Below are 18510 nucleotides of genomic sequence, written 5' to 3'. Positions count from 1 at the left end.
CCCTAGTCAATAAATCCTGTTAATAATAAATTGCATCTCAAATCCACTCACTCCTCTCCATTTCTACTGATAGTATCTTAGTTTAAGAATTCATCATGTCTCATCTAGACCATTTCAACAGCCTCCTTGTTTGCTCGCTTCACTGCATCTTTCACACTACCACTACCAGAGTAATCTTTTTAAGGCACAAATGTGAACATATCACTCTCTCTTAAAACCCAACCTCAGTAGTTACACATCACCTAAAAAATAAAATTAAATCTCCAGAGAACTACATTCAAGACCTCTTCACCCTCATCTCCAATTGCTCCACAGCTCATAATTTACACACTTGAATAACAGGCAGGTCTCTCTGGAACTTCTTGCAGCTTCCAAGGCCCACACTGCTCCCACTGCCTCACAGGACTTGCTCATAAATTCTCTCCTACTATTCTTTAAGACTTGACTTCAGTATCATCCCCTTTACATCCCCTTTGGGTTGAATAAGTTCAACCCAAACTTTGTCCTATCCAAAATTTAGAATTTCTTCTTTTTGGCAAACCATAGCAGCCTGATTTTTGTTGTTGTTGTTGTTATAACTATCATATTTGTCTCTTTTATTTTGTTGAACAGATATTACCTGATTTCTTACCATGTGCCAGGCTGGGACTAGAAAGAGGAAAACACTTTCCTTTCCTGAAGTAGTTTGCATTATAATAGAGACAAAATGCAAACAATATAGGATAATAGGGTTACTGCAGGGCATCCTCAAGACACCTACCATGATTTTTCAATGTAAAAACTAAGAATCTTAGAAGCAGAATTTTTAGTTTGGAATATTTTATTTACTTTTTTAAATAAAATAAATTTAATGAATTTTTAACAGTTACCTTCCCAAGCAACTTCTTTAGCCCAATATGTTGTTAAACTATTCCTAGGGTATTATATGGGCTCCAAGTGTCTCCTGTAGAAAATGAAATTATTAAATTTTGACCATTTACACAGCAGATTTTGATTTTAAAAAGCACCTCTTAAGCACATCTTACCAAAAAGTAAAGATTATGGACTATTATGATTAGTATGATGCCTTATATAAAGTGATAGTCACTATGTTGAGACTGATGTATATGTAGCATTTAAGAAATTGAATTGTGAGTTTAGTTTTATTAAAGTCTGTATTCTGTAAGGAGATCCACCTTACAGATTTTACCTTAAAGTCTATGAATACTACAGTTAAAGAATATTCTGAAATTATGTTACAGAACAGTCATCCAAGGACCAATCCATCCTGATGTTGGATCTGGATCACAGAGAAAACACTGATGAAGTATAACAGTAACATCATTATTTTTGAGAATCTCCTATAAATATATCATATATTTATGCATTTGTTAATTATTAAAACACTATAACCATAAAATAAAGGTAAATCATAACATGGGCAATGGAGATAAATTGACTAGTTTATCTTAATGCTACAAATTATACTTTATTATGTTTTTATTGATAAATATATTTTTAATAAATGAAAATACTTCATTGTTTTTAATGAGAATGCTACTGGAAATATAGTCATTGTATTTAAAAATAAAATAAGGTATTTTATTATTCAAATTATGTATTAGCTATAGTACTGAAGCTTGTTTTTCTGAAATTCCTAATAAATTCTACAAAATTTTTGTACAGTGGTGTAAAAAGTTTATGATTAATAATTCCTCTCATAAATAGTAATACTATTTAAGAATTTGAAGGATCTCTGTACTTTGAAGATGTTACCAAGGGGTCTTGTTCTCAATTCTGCAGGTTCAGAAATTAAAGTTATCACTTTATCCAAGGCTGATGGGTCTCTAAAAAACTGACTTTACTAGCAAAGCTCACAAGGTAAATGGTAAATATAAAAAATAAACTGCAATCCCAACTGGATTACTTGAATTGCCTGATCAGTATGTTCTTTTCCCAATAAGAATGTCTGCTGGAGAAACCAGATATATATTAGAAGTTTGTTGTTTTCAGTATAGAAACAAAGCCAAAAGTTGTATGATCATAAAAAATTTTTTTCATAGAATTATGACAGTCTCATACATCCTTTTATTTTCCATCAACTATTTCTACTTTATGCTCTCATCACCTCTCATCTGGACTATCTCAAGATGAATTTCTTACCTCTGGCACCAATAAGGCTGCTAGAATGGCATTTCTAAAGTGTGAGTGAAATGACCAGAATGAAAATTATATCAATCCCATCTTAAATGTTTTTAGAGCTTCCTCTCTGGCTACTAGAGAAAATTTACACTCCTGAGCGTGGCATGTAAGGCTCTTCATATTATGAGTCCTCCCTCCTTACCTACATCATCTTTAACAGCTTTCTCACCACATCACTTATTCCAATATATGAACTCTTTATAGACCCCCAAATACAACCTGCTATTTCATGCCTCTGTGCTTGTACATGTACTACTATCTTGGAATGCCTTCCCTTTCACTCTACTTACATCTTCCTAATAAAATTTAATTCATTCTTTTAAATTCTGCTTAGGTTGAATTTTCTCCAATTTTTCCTAATAATCATCTCTACTGCCTCCTGTATATAAATTATGTACTTTGTACCCTGAACTGTAATTATTTGTGTGTATAAATGTCTCTTCTTCTAAATCAAGAGCTCCTGGAAACTAAAGATTGTCATTCATTTGTGCCCTTAGGAATTAAAATGGGGTACATACTGGCAGATCAAAATAACAAATAAAGGAAAAAATATTCAATTGTTCAATTTATCGAGCCCCTACTATGTGCTAGGTACTGCTCTGTGTGTTAGGGATACAATAAAAGACAAAATTTATTATTTGCCATTATGGAACTTAAATTTTAGTGAGGATTACAGATTTTAAAACATAAAACTATAATATCAGATAGTTATACAGTATACCAAAACCAGAGCATGATAAGGGACAGAGAATGATGGGAGTACTATTTTAGAGAGAGAGGTAGAGTGCTCAGAGAAGGGCTCTGAGAAGGTGACATTTGAGCAAATATCTGAGTGAGTAGAAGAGCTAACCTTGGTGGTAGTAGAATAGAATTCTACAGAGAGGGGACCTTCCACAGGAGTGTGCTTAACATATTTAAGGAATAGAAAGGCTAGCATGGCTATTGAGCAGCAAGAAAGGCAGAATTACTGGGAAATAATTTAAGAGAGGTAGCCACAGGCAGGACCATGTAGAGCTTGTAGGCCATGAGATTTCAGTCTAGATTTATGTGAATGAATCCTTTGCAGGGTTTAGGGTAAGGGAGGAACATGATCCTTTTAAAGGATCACCCCGGTGTCTGGAACATATATTTAGGAGAGGGAAGAAAGTAGCAAGTATTTAAGGAGGGGACCAATTAAAGAACTTCTGCACTAGTTAAGTAAGAGAAGTTTATGGCTTGGATCAGGTTAATAATGTTGGCAGTAATAAGTGGTCAGATAAAGAATATATTTTGAAATATTTTATGATAGAATGGATGTGAAATAAAGAAAAAAAAGAGAAATCAAGGATGATACCATTGTTTTGGGGTGTGAGTACCTGTGTGAATGATGGAACCATTTCCTGAGATGAAGAATACAGAAGGAGAAGCAGGTTTTGGCTGAAAATCAATTTTTAGGTTTAAGATGCTTATTATCTATCCAAGTGGTGATACTAAATAGGCAGTTGAATACACAAGTCTGGAATTTGGGTGTGTGGCCCTGAGTGAACATGTAATTTGGGAATTGCCAGTGTGCAGATGATATTTACAGCCATGAAATTAGTTGAAATCACCTGGAGAGAGAATGTAGCTAGAGAAGAGATCTGAGCAGCGAAGAAAGAAATTGTCTCAAGAAGGAGGGAGAAATCAACTGTGTCAAAGCTGGTAATAAATTTGGGTTAAATTAAGACTGAAAAACTCCCGCTGGATTTGGCTACCTGGAGGTCACTGGTGGTTTTGACAAAAATGGTTCAGCAGGGTTTTGGAACAAAAATCTAATTGGAATGGGTTCAAGAGGGAGTTAAAAAAAAAAAAGACAATAATAAGGTATTATCAGAAATTTTATAAGAATAAACTTAAAAGTTGGACCAAATGGAATTGGTTACCAGAATTATGGTCCCCCAAGATGTCCACATCCTCCTCTTCAGGACATGTGAAGATATGACCTTAGATGGCAAAAGGAATTTTGCAGGTATGACGAAGTTAAGGATATTAAGATGGGGATGTTATCCTGGGTTATCTGGGTGGATTCAGTGTAATCATAAGGGTCCAGATAAGTAAAAGAGGAAGGCAGGAGGGTCAGTGTTAAAGTCAGAAAGAGATATGCATATTATGCTAAACTGCAGGTTTTGAAGACGGAGGAGGGGACCACACCCTTAGGAATACAGGTGGCCTCTAAAAGCAACAAAAGGTAAGGAAACAAATTCTACCCTAGAGCCTACAGAAGTAACAGTCCTATCAACACCTTGGTTCTAGCCCACAGAAACCCGTTTTAGATTTCTGATCTTTATAACTAACAAATTTATATTGTCTTAAGACACTAAGTTTGTGGTATTTTGTTACATCACAATAGGAAATGAATACACCATTTTACATAACATAGTCATGGGTTATGGGGATTAGAATGTGACGATTTTTGGTGAACCATTATTCTGTTACCATAATCCAGAGACAGTTAAACCCACCCAAGGTCATGACCAACTGAAAGAAGGAGCATTTTGTACCATCTTATTTGGGGTGTATAAGAGCAGAATTTAGGAAGGCAAGAGTAAATTTAGAGCTTAGATTTTAAAAAATAGAAAGTTGCATGCCTCTACTAGTAAATATTTTGGGACATTTTTTTATGCCATCAATACAATTTTTTGAATTTTGATGTCATTTATTAAATGACATTCCTCTTGGTCCCGGTAATGTATGGAGGTCGAGGGAAAGGGCTCTGCCCTTCCTGGCGTCATATCTTCGGCATGGAAGGCTTCCATTCCGTGGGTTCTAACCTCAAATGCCAGGCTCCAAGGAGCAGGGCAAAACCAGGGTTCAGCAGGCTCCTTCCTGGGGTATTTACACCTTCTTTGATTTCAGATCTGTGGAGCTGCCTAAGAGCCAGAGTTGTGGTATCCCCTCCTCTTCCACATTGTATTGCAAACAATAAAGGCTGTTCTACAGTAAATAAATAAATTTTTTAAAAATGATATTCCAATGGGGTAAGGAGGCCAAATGGGTGTGCCATGATGCTTGTGAAGTATTTCAAACATATCAAATGAAAATTTGTGGTTTTTTTAAAGACAAAGATATTTATATGCTACTGTAGATGTATTCAACAGCAACCTACATGACAAACCAACTCCACATTTAATAATCCCTAACTTTAATTCCTTTCATTTGTGCATCAAAGAATGCCTCTACAAACAAGGATAGTTAAAAATAGTTAAAATCCAAAGTCAGGCTAGGCCAAAACAGACTCACTAGTAAGCTGGTAAAGCAGGATAAGGTTTGTACTTTACTAATACATTATGACATTGTCCTTTTATGAAACTGCAGTACAACTAGAATCATTGTGCAATATTGGCTGTAACTCCCCCCAAAATAAATGTTAGAATTTTAGATCCAGGGTGGGTTCATTAAAAGTGAGAAAAGTAGAAAGACAAAGAGTAGAGGTTCCTTTTGAATTAAAATGAAAGAGAATAGCATTTTGCATGCTACAAAAGTGAAGAGTAATTGAGAATGTGATAGCATATATATTTTTAAATAATGTAAGAAAGAAAAATGCCTTATCACACTGAGTTTTAAGTTTTAGGGAAAAAATTCTCTTTCGAATTGAGAAAGTAAATTTAGAAGAATCAAAGAAAGCATCACTTTCCTCAATGAATAAACTTATAAAACTCACTATAAGATATAGTAATCTCTTAGGCAAAGGATATCAAAAAAAAATCAGAAGAGGGACTTCCGGGCTTCTCTGGCGGCACAGTGGTTAAGAATCCACCTGCCAATGCAGAGGACACGGGTTCGAGCCCTGGTCCAGGAAGATCCCACATGCCATGGAACAACTAAGCCCGTGCACCACAACTACTGAGTCTGTGTGCTGCAACTACTGAAGCTTACGCGCCTAGAGCCTGTGCTCCACAGCAAGAGAAGCCACGGCAATGAGAAGCCCATGCACCGCAATGAAGAGTAGCCCACTCACCGCAACTAGAGAAAGCCCGCATGCAGCAACGAAGACCCAACACAGCCAAAAAAATTTTTTAATAAATAAATAAAATAAAGAAATTTAAAAAAATTATTATTAAAAAATAGAGGGAATTCGTTAGTGGTGCAGTGGTTAAGAATCCACCTGCCAATGCAGGGGACACAGGTTCAATCCCTGGTCCAGGAAGATCCCACATGCAGTGGAGCAACTAAGCCCGTGCACCACAACTACTGAGCCTGCATGCTGTAACTACTGAAGCCTGCATGTCTAGAGCCCATGCTCCACAACAAGAGAAGCCACCGCGATGAGAAGCCTACACACTGCAACGAAGAGTAGCCCCCACTCGCCACAACTAGAGAAAGCCTGCGTGCAGCAAAGAAGACCCAATGCAGCCAAATAAATAAATTTAAATAGATAAAGGGATTTGAAAAAAATAATCAAAAGAAAATTTAGACACACTTGTAGGATGCAGAGCTTCTAATAACTGATAAGAGAAATTTAGACAGGTTTATTTTTAAAATCACCGTCAGAGAGGATCACTTGCTTACAATAGCATGGAAATACATTTGGATATTTGAACTGTCCAAGCATGAGTCTGGAAATTTTTTAAGCAAATGTTTTAATTAAAATATAACACATATATAAAGGGGGAACAAATCATGTATATATCATATATATCTTGATAAAATTTTATGAAGTAACCGCCACCTAGATTAAGATATGGAACATTACTAGCACCCCAGAAGAATTACACATTACCCCCCAAAAATAATTGCTATTCTGACTTCTGTCACCAGAGATTTAATTAGTCCATTTTGAGCATTTATATAAATAAAATCATACTGGGGAGTATATATATGTAATATTAAAATAAAATTGGCATCAAAGAGGATTACCATAACCTCATTTTAAATCCATGTTGGCAAAGCACATGAAGAGATGCTCAACATCACTAATTATCAGAGAAATGCAAATCAAAACTACAATGAGGTATCACCTCACATTGATCAGAATGGCCATCATCAAAAAATCTACAAACAATAAATGCTGGAGAGGGTTTGGAGAAAAGGGAACCCTCCTACACTGTTGGAGAGAATGTAAATTGGTAGAGCCATTATGGAGAACAGTATGGAGGTTCCTTAAAAAACTAAAAATAGAACTACCAAATGATCCAGCAATCCCATTCCTGGAGAAAAATCATAATTCAAAAAGATACATGCTTGACCACCTAGAGGGGTGGGGTAGGGAGGGTGGGAGGGAGACACAAGAGGGAGGAGATATGAGGATACATGTATATGTATAGCTGATTCACTTTGTTATAAAGCAGAAACTAACACACCATTGTAAAGCAATTATACTCCAATAAAGATGTTTAAAAATAAAAAGATACATGCACACCCCAATGTTCATTTCAACACTACATACAATAGCCGGGACATAAAAGCAACCTAAATGTCCAACAACAGAAGAATGGATAAAGAAGATGTGGCGTATATATATATATATATATGTATACACACACACACACACACACACACACACACACACACACACACACACACAATGGAATATTACTCAGCCATAAAAAAGAATGAAAATGCCATTTGCAGCAACATGGATGGACCTAGAGATTGTCATACTGAGCAAAGTTAAGTCAGACAGAGAAAGACAAATATCATATGATATCACTTGTATGTGGAATCTTAAAAAAAATGGTACAAATGAACTTATTTACAAAACAGAAATAGAGTCACAGATGTAGAAGCAATCTTGTGGTTACCAGAGGGGAAAGGGGGGGAGGAATAAATTGGGAGATTGGGATTGACATATACATGCTATTATATATATAATAGATAACTAATAAGGACCTACTGTATAGCACAGGGAACTCTACTCAATACTCTGTGATGACCTATATGGGAAAAGAATCTAAAAAAGAATGATATATGAATATGTATAACTGATTCACTTTGCTGTGCAGCAGAAACTAACACAACATTATAAATCAACTATACTCCAGTAAAAATTTTAAAAATAAATAAATCACATTGGCAATAAAATGCACCAACACCACTCAATACAAGAAACATAGAGGTAAATTTTTGTTTCTAATAAGAACAAAACCTCATTAGTTTGAGTCAGAATGGCAAGGCCTGTGTTCCTACAAATGTTGATGCTTTTTGAGAAAACTACATTGTATACATATATAAATACACACACACTTGCATATATTTTAATAGATTGTAACATGTACCAGATTTTCTCAATTTCATGTAATTTTATCCTTTTCAATTAAAAAAATTATTTAAATGTGTAACTAAATATGACTTAGTTTTATATCTCTATAAATATTTTATATTAAAAATTCCAAAAATGTTTATTCTTTTATTTATTCAAAAATGTTTGTTTCTTTCTTCCTTCTTTGGCATTAAGAAACCTGGCTCTCATTATCCACAATGAGTGCATTACTTTGTTTAACCCTGGTACACAATGAAAAGTAGTTTCATAACTGCTAACCCATATACCTATGAGAAACAAATTTACCAACTAAAGTACAGTGTTTATACCATTCCTTTTGTCTTTAGTCTTACTGATTCACTCAATATACTGTTTTCCAAAGTTTTGTGGGTCAGCTCTTTTCTTCCCCATCCCCTTCAGTGTGGTTATGTCATTAATTTTAATAGTTAGATTTATTCATCACGATCTGCATTCCATGTTGAGTTCTTCCAGTGTTCTGGCTAAAGTTTTTTCTAATTTGCACATGGTAAAATTCACTTTTTGTGGTATACAATTCTATGAATGTTGACAAATGCAGAGAGCTGTGCATCTACCACCACTGTACCATGAAGATTTGTCAAACCAAAATTTCCCTTGTGCAGCCCTGAGCAACCACTGACCCATTTTTTGTTCTTACGGTTTTGCCTTTTCCAGAAAAGGGGAAAGCTAGAATAAAACCTGTGGTGCTGGATGGGAGTCAGAATCAGTGTGAATTCATGCTGTTTTAAAATATATATACAGATAGATGGATACAAAAATATAGATATGTATGTGTACATTGATCAGCACACATATGCATATTTTCTTGCTCTGTCTGCTGAGAGAACCTGACACTCAGATCTTGGTTTCTAAAAACTATTCTCTAATAGAAGGAACCAGGGCTTTGGGGGAAGTAATTGATTCTAGAACTGGTACAGGGAAAATATAAGATAGGCCTGGAGTAAATAAAAATGGAAATATTTTAAAAGGACACAGGAACTAAACTAAAAGTGCTTCCAATAGCCAAAACTGGAACAATTTGACCAAAAAAATAAATAATGATAATATTGTATTATAACGCAAAGAACAAGACAAATATCCATAAGTCCATACTGACATAAATGATTGAATAAATAGATGAGAGGGAAGAAACAAGTCTTCTTTACAAAAGAATTCCAATTAATAAACGTAGAAGAAATGAGGGAAATAGAAAAATCACCATTAGAAAATTGTTACAAGCAAGATCCACAAATGAATGCTAAAATCAGCTGGAAAGTTTAAGGAGAAACAGAATATTTACATAGCCTCAAAGTATTTTACCCAAAGTATTTAATCATCTCAAAGGGAAAAATGTAGTCTTATAGGAAAGGAGACCCTGGCTGCTATCACTTGAACCAAGTGATGAAGATTAAAATTACTAGTAAGATAATATGTCAATATGTTGTACCCCTTAATATATCACACTGAGAAGGGTACATTACTTCTGTGGCACCCTTCCCCAAAATCTATAAACTCAATAATCTGGAGAAACACGTCACACAAACTCAGACAAATTGAGGACATTCTGCAAAATGCCTGACCAGTACTTTACAAAATTATCAAGGTCATGAAAGGAAAGGAAAAACAAAGGAACTGTGACAGATTAGAAGAGACTAAAGGACAGAACAAAATGTAACATTATTATCTTGGGTTGGACCCTGAAACAGAATAAGGACGTTAACAGAAAAAACTGTTGAAATCCTAATAAAATCTGTGGTTTAGTTAATAGTATTGTACAAATGTTTGTTTCTAAGTTTTAACAACTCTACCATGGTGATATGAGATGTTAACATTAGGGAAAGTTGAGTAATGGGTATGTAGGAACTCTTTGTACTGTCATGACCACTTTTCTGTAAGTCTAAAATGATCTCAAAATTAAAAGTTAAAATGTTTTAAACTCTTAAAACGTTTAAAACTTTTTGTTGTACCGTACATCCCAATTTTTGGTTCAGAACAAATGTCACTATAATTATTTAAAACATATGTTTCATAGTTTGCTTAAAAATATATTAATCACTTATGTATGTATGCCATTTTGATATGGATTATGCAGAGTAACATTCCTACCCATAGGAACTGATCATCTAGATAATCTGTTTGAAAGCCATATTACAAGCCCAACATCAGTGACGCTGTAGAAGAAAAATCTCACTCTTGCCAAAGTAGTAGAAGACCCTCAAGGTGCTTAATAACAAGGCTGTATTCCCCACTGCATCTGCAGGGCCAGCAAACGTAAGAACTCTTTGGATGGGAAATACTGTGAGAGACTTTCTGAGGCCCGTGGAGTCTGATCCCCACCAGCCCAGGCTATCGCATCCCACAGCAGGGGCTTCACTTTACCTTCACCAAGGACCTCATGCTCTCAAGCCCCCATTTGCTTATGCCATATGTCTTATCAAAATGGCAAGAATAAACTTCTTACAGCCATAGTGGGGGGGGGGGGGAATCCATCAAGCTCTGGTTATTTGAAAGAAAAAGAAAAGTCTACATGCCAAGAAAAAAATGCTTTTATCTTGCAGTAAAGATCTTGATCTTGCAGTAAAGATCTTGATCTTGCAATAATAGCTAACATTTATTGAAAGCTCACAATATGCTAAATCTTGTGCAAAGCTCTTTACATGCAGGACCTCATCTAATCCTCCTAGCAACTTAGTGAGGGAAGTACTGTTGCTGTGTCCATATTTCAAATGAGGGAACTGAAGTGAAGTGAGATTGAGTAATGTGCCCAAGGTCACAAAGCTAGAAAAAGACATACCCAGGACTCAAACCAAAATCTATTTGATTTTAGACCTCACTTAACCCTTGTAATGTACAACCAGGTCTCTTTACAGAGCAGAATTTCCTAGATGATTATGAGTATGGGCATATCTATAAGATTTAAAACAAGCTAAAAATATTTTTTAATCTTTTTGCAAGCATATCTAAAGTGAACATATAACAAAAACTTTTATAAAAAAACTACATATACCACTTGCATGGAGAATTGTTTAATTTGCCACATGAGTACTTGGGGTATGTTGAAACTTGACTCTGATTCCTTTAGCTTTTGTAGATCACAATGGAATGTACTAGGCACCCTGTCTTCTTAATGCTAAAGGTGTCAGGGTTGTTAACTGCTAGCCAAATGACAAACATAACCATTTTGCCTACTTGGCTACTGTAAGATAGGGACAGAAGAACAAAGATTATTTAGTCTCAGCTGTGTATTGCTAAAGTGAAGATCACTCCCCAAGGTGTCATGGGGGAAATATCAGGGAAAACTAAATTATCCTCTAAAATTCATTTCCCTTTCCTTTTCTTATTTGGCAAAGCCTAACTCTCCCTCACCATCAGCAAGTCAAAGCAGCCTGTCTTTCATTTTCTATGGAGACTGAATAGATGCTTTTTAGTTGCATGTACAGAAGGAGAGCATAGAAGGCTCAATGGAGAGACTATGGAGGAAATTATCTCATTACAGCATCTATTCATAGCACTGTTATTTGCTCAAATATGCATTTTAAGCACTGTCTATGTGATAGGCACAACCACAGCAAGAGAAACAAAAATGAACAACACATCCCTTGCCTTCCAGCAGCTCAGTTTCCTAGGGAAAAGAGACATAAGTCATCAACTCTAAGAGGACTAACCTTGGTTCCAAAGGAGTGGAATGGAGAAAGCACATGCTTGCCCTTAACTTTGGCTCGGAAAGTCAGGATTTTGGAGTTTGAGGTGTAAATTTGGGTTCACCAGGCAGAGAGAAGCACAAACAATATTCCAGGAAGAGAGAACAGCATGTGCAAGACAATTAGGAGTAGTCAGCATGACCGCAGCTCAGCTTGCAAGCTGGGGAGTGGCAGGATATGAGGCTGGAAAGGCAGACACAAGCCAAACCGAAGTGAATAACTAACTGCCTTGTGTTATCACCCTTGTCTTCTTACTAAATTATAGAACATGTCTTATTCATCAGTATATCCTAACTCAGTGTATGCCATGTGGTAGGTCCTCACATACCATTCAACTAACAGTCCAACGTAAAATTACGTGTAATTTTATGTTTATCATAATCAGTTGTAAAACTAGGTCGAGTTGTATTGTCTGAGATTTTTTTGTTAAACTAATGTAATATACTGCCCTCTAGTGGTTAGGAGACAATGGGCTTTCTATCACAGTGAATGCCAGTAGTTTTTACCCTTTAAAATCGGGTGCTTGTTGTTTTCATGTCTTGGCTATTGTAAATAATGCTGCAGTGAACATGCGGGTGCAGATATTTTTTTGAGATAATGATTTCATTTCCTTCACATAAATACCCAGAAGTAGAATTGCCGGATTTTTTGGTAGTTCTACTTTTTATTTTTTGAGAAATTTAACAGTTGCTTGGAAGTTAACTAAATGTATTGTGGTAATCATTTTGCAATATATACATTATTTTGCACACCTAAAACTAATACAATGTTATATGTCAATTATATCTCAATTAAAAAAATAAAACAATGCTGGTTACAACCAATAAAATATCTTCACTCACTGATAACGTGCAACCTAGTTTGAAGATCAGTGGTTTCTGACAACACTTGTTTTATGTTAACATATTGTTTTATATAAAGAAAAAGCAGGAAATCTATGCAACAGAATATTAGCAGTGGTGGTTTCTCAGTAGTATATTTTTCACACTATCTACTTTGTACATTTATTTTTTTATCAGATGAGCCAAAAAATTAAGAGCGAATGAGAATGTCATCTTTGATAAAAGTGTACACATGAGAGGCTAAAGAATGCCCCTTAAAGTTTGCCTTTCCAGAGTTCTGATGAAGCTGAATTATAGATCCTATAACAGTTTTTCCACATTGGAGACTGAGTTTGCTTGTCACAAAAGCAACTTCCAGGGCATTCTTTTTTTTTTTTTTTTTTTTTGCGGTAAGCGGGCCTTTCACTGCTGTGGCCTCTCCCGTTGCGGAGCACAGGCTCCAGACGCGCAGGCTCAGCGGCCATGGCTCACGGGCCCAGCTGCTCCGCGGCATGTGGGATCTTCCCAGACCGGGGCACGAACCCGTGTCCCCTGCATCGGCAGGTGGACTCTCAACCACTGCTCCACCAGGGAAGCGCCCAGGGCACTCTTTAAACAAATATTCCTGAAAGGGGTTCCTGTGGCTTCAGAATCAGAAGAGGAGTAACTAATCATAACCTGCTTTATTTCTTCCTGTATATGAACATCAATGAAATAAACTCTCCAAGGACTTCCTTGAAAAGGTTACATTAGAATGACTTTTGTTCTATGGTTGATGCTTTTGTAAACAAAGTATAGTAAAGCACTATTAGTATTGTACTACAGAGTGGTAAACTATGTAAGCAAAAATACAATACTGAAGGGTTGCCTTAATGATTGTTATTGCTTATATTTCCTAAAAGTTGGGTTATGAGCCAGAAGATACTTATTAAACACTTAAAATATTTTTTAAATCTCTTCTCCATTTTTAATATTTTATCCTCATACTTCATTGCTCGTGTAGTAGTTGTCATAATGCCTTTCTTCTAGAGACTTTTATAATGCCTAGATACTAAAATTAGAAGTTTGAGTAGTAAACATTTAAAGAACTTAAGAGAGAGAGAGAGAACCTTACATCATCTACTCCTAACCCATATTAGTGATAAACTCAGGTACTTTTAAAATGGTATTGGTTAAGACATTAACATCTATGAGTCTAATGACCGTCAAAATAAAACTAGTATTGCCTTTTTGGTTTCTAGAGTCCGGCAAATAAAGAAAAGAAAAATTATTTATCTACAGAAAAGTGAGAGCTTCGTAAGTTACTGCATTTATTGGAAATCAACTCAAAGCTGTGTGATTTATTTATGTATCAATATATATTCACTCAGTACAACTCTGTTGAATACCTCTTAAATCACCTCTGCGCTTGCGACTGGGGACTCCAATAGAGATCATATACAATCCCCGTCAATAAATGGGTAACCTATGAGATGTTAAAGGCTGGTAAACAAGAATTTAGCACAAAGTGAGATAAATGTTACAATAAGAGGAGCAAAGTTTATACTGCAATCACATAGAAGGAGTATCTAACCCAGACTTGGGCTGTGAAGACAGGCGTCCTGGAGAATGTGACTGCTACTTTGAGACCTGAAGGGTGGGTTAGGCAAGCAAAGATGAAGAAGAAAGAAGGGGTAATTCGGGCCATGAGAAACAGCCTATGTCAAACTCCGCCCACTTTACCTTTGTTTCATAAATCTCCAAATCCAGATACTGAGAGAGCTTCTAGGCAGGAACAATTGAACACACAATTTACCTCTGCTCCTTCCTGAACCCAACTTAAATGACAATTAAGGGATAAAAAAGAGAGAGACCAGAGAAGACAGCATCAGACCTTTGAAGGTCAGAAAGCAGGTAGTCAAGTGGTAACTGACTTGGATGACCAAAGAAAGCTAAAACTTATGCTGCAGTGGGAGAAGCCTAAGAGCAAGCCAGTCTGCCCTGCAGAACCACAGAAAGCTCGGGTTACCCGGGGGTAAAGGTGAGGCCGATGCAGGATGAGTTGAAAGTCTGTTTAAGAAGCAGTCAGACCCCACATCCAATTCCCCACACCATACAGGTAGGCACCTCCTCTCCTTTTGCCAAAAGAATAAAAGAGAACTCTTCAATCTGTCAAAGGACATTTAATAGTTGCTCTGATACTTGGCTGAGACTCCCCCTTCAGGCCTAAGTGGGAATGTGGACAGCTGGCAGCTCTCATTTGAGTCATTCTCCAGACAATGGCCTCAGGCCAAGAGACTCCTCACATAGGGTCACACCCAGTCCCTGAGGGCAGACCTTAGCCAGTAACTGGTAGATGTGGGATATAAAGGCCAGGCCTCTTTGCCTCAAAGTAGGACAATTCTGAAAGGCATGACTATACTCCAGCAAAAAACAGAAAATATAACTTTTTTGAAGAAAAGATGCCATTTACAACAATGACAAAAATTTAGAGTACCAATGATGAATCTTTAAAAAGATATGCAAGCCTTTTCTGGAAAAATATATATATATAGAATATTGAAAGACATTTAAAAAGAAATAAACAGAAGGATATACCATGTCATTGGATATGAAGACACACTACCATACAGATGTCAGTTCTACCCAATGATCTTAAATATTCAATGCAATTCCAGTCAAAACACGAAAGGGCTCTTTCTGGAACTTGACGAGCTGATCAGAAAATTTATGTGAATGAGGAAAGGAACAAGAATAGCTCAGATACACCTGTATAAGTGGAAAAAACATGGAGATACTTGCTTTACAAATAACAAGACTTAATAGAAAGTTCTTATAATTAAGACAATATGGTATTGGCACAGGGATACATATAAAATCAGTGTAACAGAATAGAGAACCCCAAAATAAACCCATGCAAACAAAGAGACCTCATTTATGACAAAGCAGGCATTGCAGATCAGTGGGAGAAGGATAGAAGTGACAGTCATGGATGTGCACTGTTTAGATTTCCCTTTGTAAGTAAAAAGAACAAAGACTGTCGCCCATCATCATACAAAGGGTTAAGGACGCAACACAGCAACAGTGCACCCTGAGGGGAATTCAGGATGGGAAAATAAAGATGAAAGTTTTGTGCTTTGGATATTTGGACCCCTAGATAGTTAAGGTGCATATCTAAGGGAGAATTTCAATGACCCCAGATTCTTGCACCTTCCTACAGTAGAAAAGCACTAAAATCATTAACTTGAGATGTCTGTATTTGTGAATAGCAGTAATGTTTTATCAAGATGTATGCATGACTACATGTATTTTCCAGCCAAAAAATTCATGCATATACTAACTGGCTCCTCCCCTACCTCTCTGGAGCAGTCCCCTCAGACCTACAGAGAGGCTGTTTCCCGGGCTATAGTTCTCAGTAAGATCCCTGAATAAAACTTAACTCACAACTTCCTTTTTCTTTAAGTTGACACCTTTGACCCAGGGAGGATATTGGCTGAAACCTCTACCTGGGGTACCTTCAGCATCCCCACAGTGTTCAAACCAATGCCTCACTCCCCCAGGCTCTTCCCTGTGACTGAGTAGTGAGTGGACAAGAAGAGGACTGTTCTGGCCCAATGGGGACTCGTCCAGTGGGCAGTCTTTGCTGACAAGCGACTCATTAGCCTGGGCAAGACTTTCTTAAAGCTGTTTCTTCCTTCCTTATTTCCACATCATAATATCGAAACTTTCCTAGCTAACCCCTGCTCCTACCCCACATTAGCCTCCACAGGTGTTTCCTCCTAATAAGTCTCGTACGTCTCCAGTTCCATCATGGTATCTGCTTCTCAGAGGAACTAAACTGAATAGTTGGTACTGGGAAATGGTCCAAGAAAGCAGCCTGTAGAGGGAAGGTCAGATCACTCACTGGCTGGCAAGGAAAACCCCAACTTGAGTGGAATGTTGGCCGCAGATCGTCCCTGGCACAAGATGGTGGCTTAACTGCTGAATATTTCACAGATAATGGCCTGGGGAAACATACCCAGTGGAGGAAAACGGGCTTACCAGTGCAATAATTCAGGCCTTTAAAAGACACAGGAGGTGGGCTTCCGTGGTGGCGCAGTGGTTGAGAGTCTGCCTGCCGATGCAGGAGACGCGGGTTCGTGCCCCGGTCCGGGAGGATCTCACATGCCGCGGAGCGGTTGGGCCCGTGAGCCATGGCCGCTGGGCCTGCGCGTTCGGAGCCTGTGCTCCGCAACGGGAAAGGCCACAGCAAAGAGAGGCACACGTACAGCAAAAAAAAAAAAAAAAAAGACACAGGAGGGACCATACCTGCAAGGACATTAACTAGTTTTTACTAAGTGAATGGAAGCCCTTCAGAGGGTTAATGAGAAACTGAGGGCAGCTGGCAAACAGTTAAAGGCTAAGTGTGAGAACCAACGAGTGGTTGTTGTGGTACTTCTTACAAAGAGGTCCTTCCCTCCCTGCAGTGGAAGAGAACCCAGCTAAGGAGCAATCACAGGACTTAATACGTAGAATGGGGAGCCGCAGAGGTGATTAAATATTATGTTACACTAAGGTATCAGAGCATTTAGTGAAACATGGGATGGGGGATATCTGGGTGGATGTCCCCCAATATTGAGGCTCAACAGACCCCCAGCTCTGTGTCCATTCTCTTACCATCAGCCCCAGACTACAGAGGGGAACCAGCACTGAAGTTTTTAGTGATGCTGGTCCCTCTCTCACCAGACAGATTCTTCTGGCAGATCATTCAGGCCCAGCACTTCCCTAGCAATATTGTGCTTGGATTTCATAATAGTTATCTGCCTGACAGCCAGAAGAGGAAGTGGGGACAACTCTGAGGCATACTCATTGCTTTGTGGTGGAGAGGCCTCAGTAGGGTCTTACCAGGGGTAAGCGCTAGCTCTTACAGAGGCAGGTGCTATCACTAAGAACTTCAGTGTCAGTTCTCCTCTGTAGTCCAGGCCTAAATGTAGAAGAGGATATCATAGAGCAGGGCTCATTAATAGTGATGGACATGATGAGCCCCCAAAGTAAGAGAAACCAGGTAGCAGCACTTAACTGTCAGAAGTCAGGGGACCACAGTTACCATAAAACCAGCAAGGTTAAAGAGGCAGCTGAGAGAACTTAACTGGCAGAGAGAGAATTAATAGAAATTTGGAGTTCCTAAGGACAAAATACCCAGGCACACTTCAAGGGTACTACTTAACATCTTCAGTTAGGAATAAGAATGGAGGAGCAGGAGGCTAAAGACAGCTATCCCAATAAAAAGTCACAATGCCTTGCTCAGTTCCCAGACCTGAGCCAATTTTCAGATCTGGAACCACTGAGTGAAAAGATGGCCAGGTCCCCAGGAAGAAGGACCCTGCAATACATCCAACAAATATACTGTAAAGATTCCCTTGGTCCTTGCCTAAAGGGACCATTTCAGTGAATATATACTGAGAAAAGGGGAATAGACCAAATATTAAGGAATATTGCACAGGATATGAGTGTACCATGATCTTAAGCTACTAGAGTATGTGATCTACTGAAACAAAGGAGTAAACTAAAGAAAAAAAGATATTAAATCTAAGAAACAGGTGGCTATGGTGGC

The 18510-nt window shown here is 37.6% G+C and overlaps 1 protein-coding gene and 1 non-coding gene across 2 annotated transcripts in view; both read left to right on the top strand.

The window, feature by feature from the left end:
- CEP126 (centrosomal protein 126) overlaps positions 1-18510 on the top strand; it is a 149109-nt gene that overhangs the window by 125802 nt on the left and 4797 nt on the right. The window contains 1 exon segment of the mRNA XM_059070246.2: positions 4323-4387. Within this exon segment, the coding sequence (XP_058926229.1) occupies positions 4323-4387 (65 nt within the window).
- On the top strand, positions 4871-4989 carry LOC131760740 (small nucleolar RNA SNORA57). The gene has a single exon (XR_009336835.1). It is a non-coding gene; the product is annotated as a small nucleolar RNA SNORA57 (small nucleolar RNA).

This window comes from Kogia breviceps, chromosome 7, assembly GCF_026419965.1.
Source record: "Kogia breviceps isolate mKogBre1 chromosome 7, mKogBre1 haplotype 1, whole genome shotgun sequence".
NCBI classification, from domain to species: domain Eukaryota; kingdom Metazoa; phylum Chordata; class Mammalia; order Artiodactyla; family Physeteridae; genus Kogia; species Kogia breviceps.
Note: the sequence above shows the minus strand (reverse complement) of the source record. Positions and strands in the feature narration are given on the sequence as shown.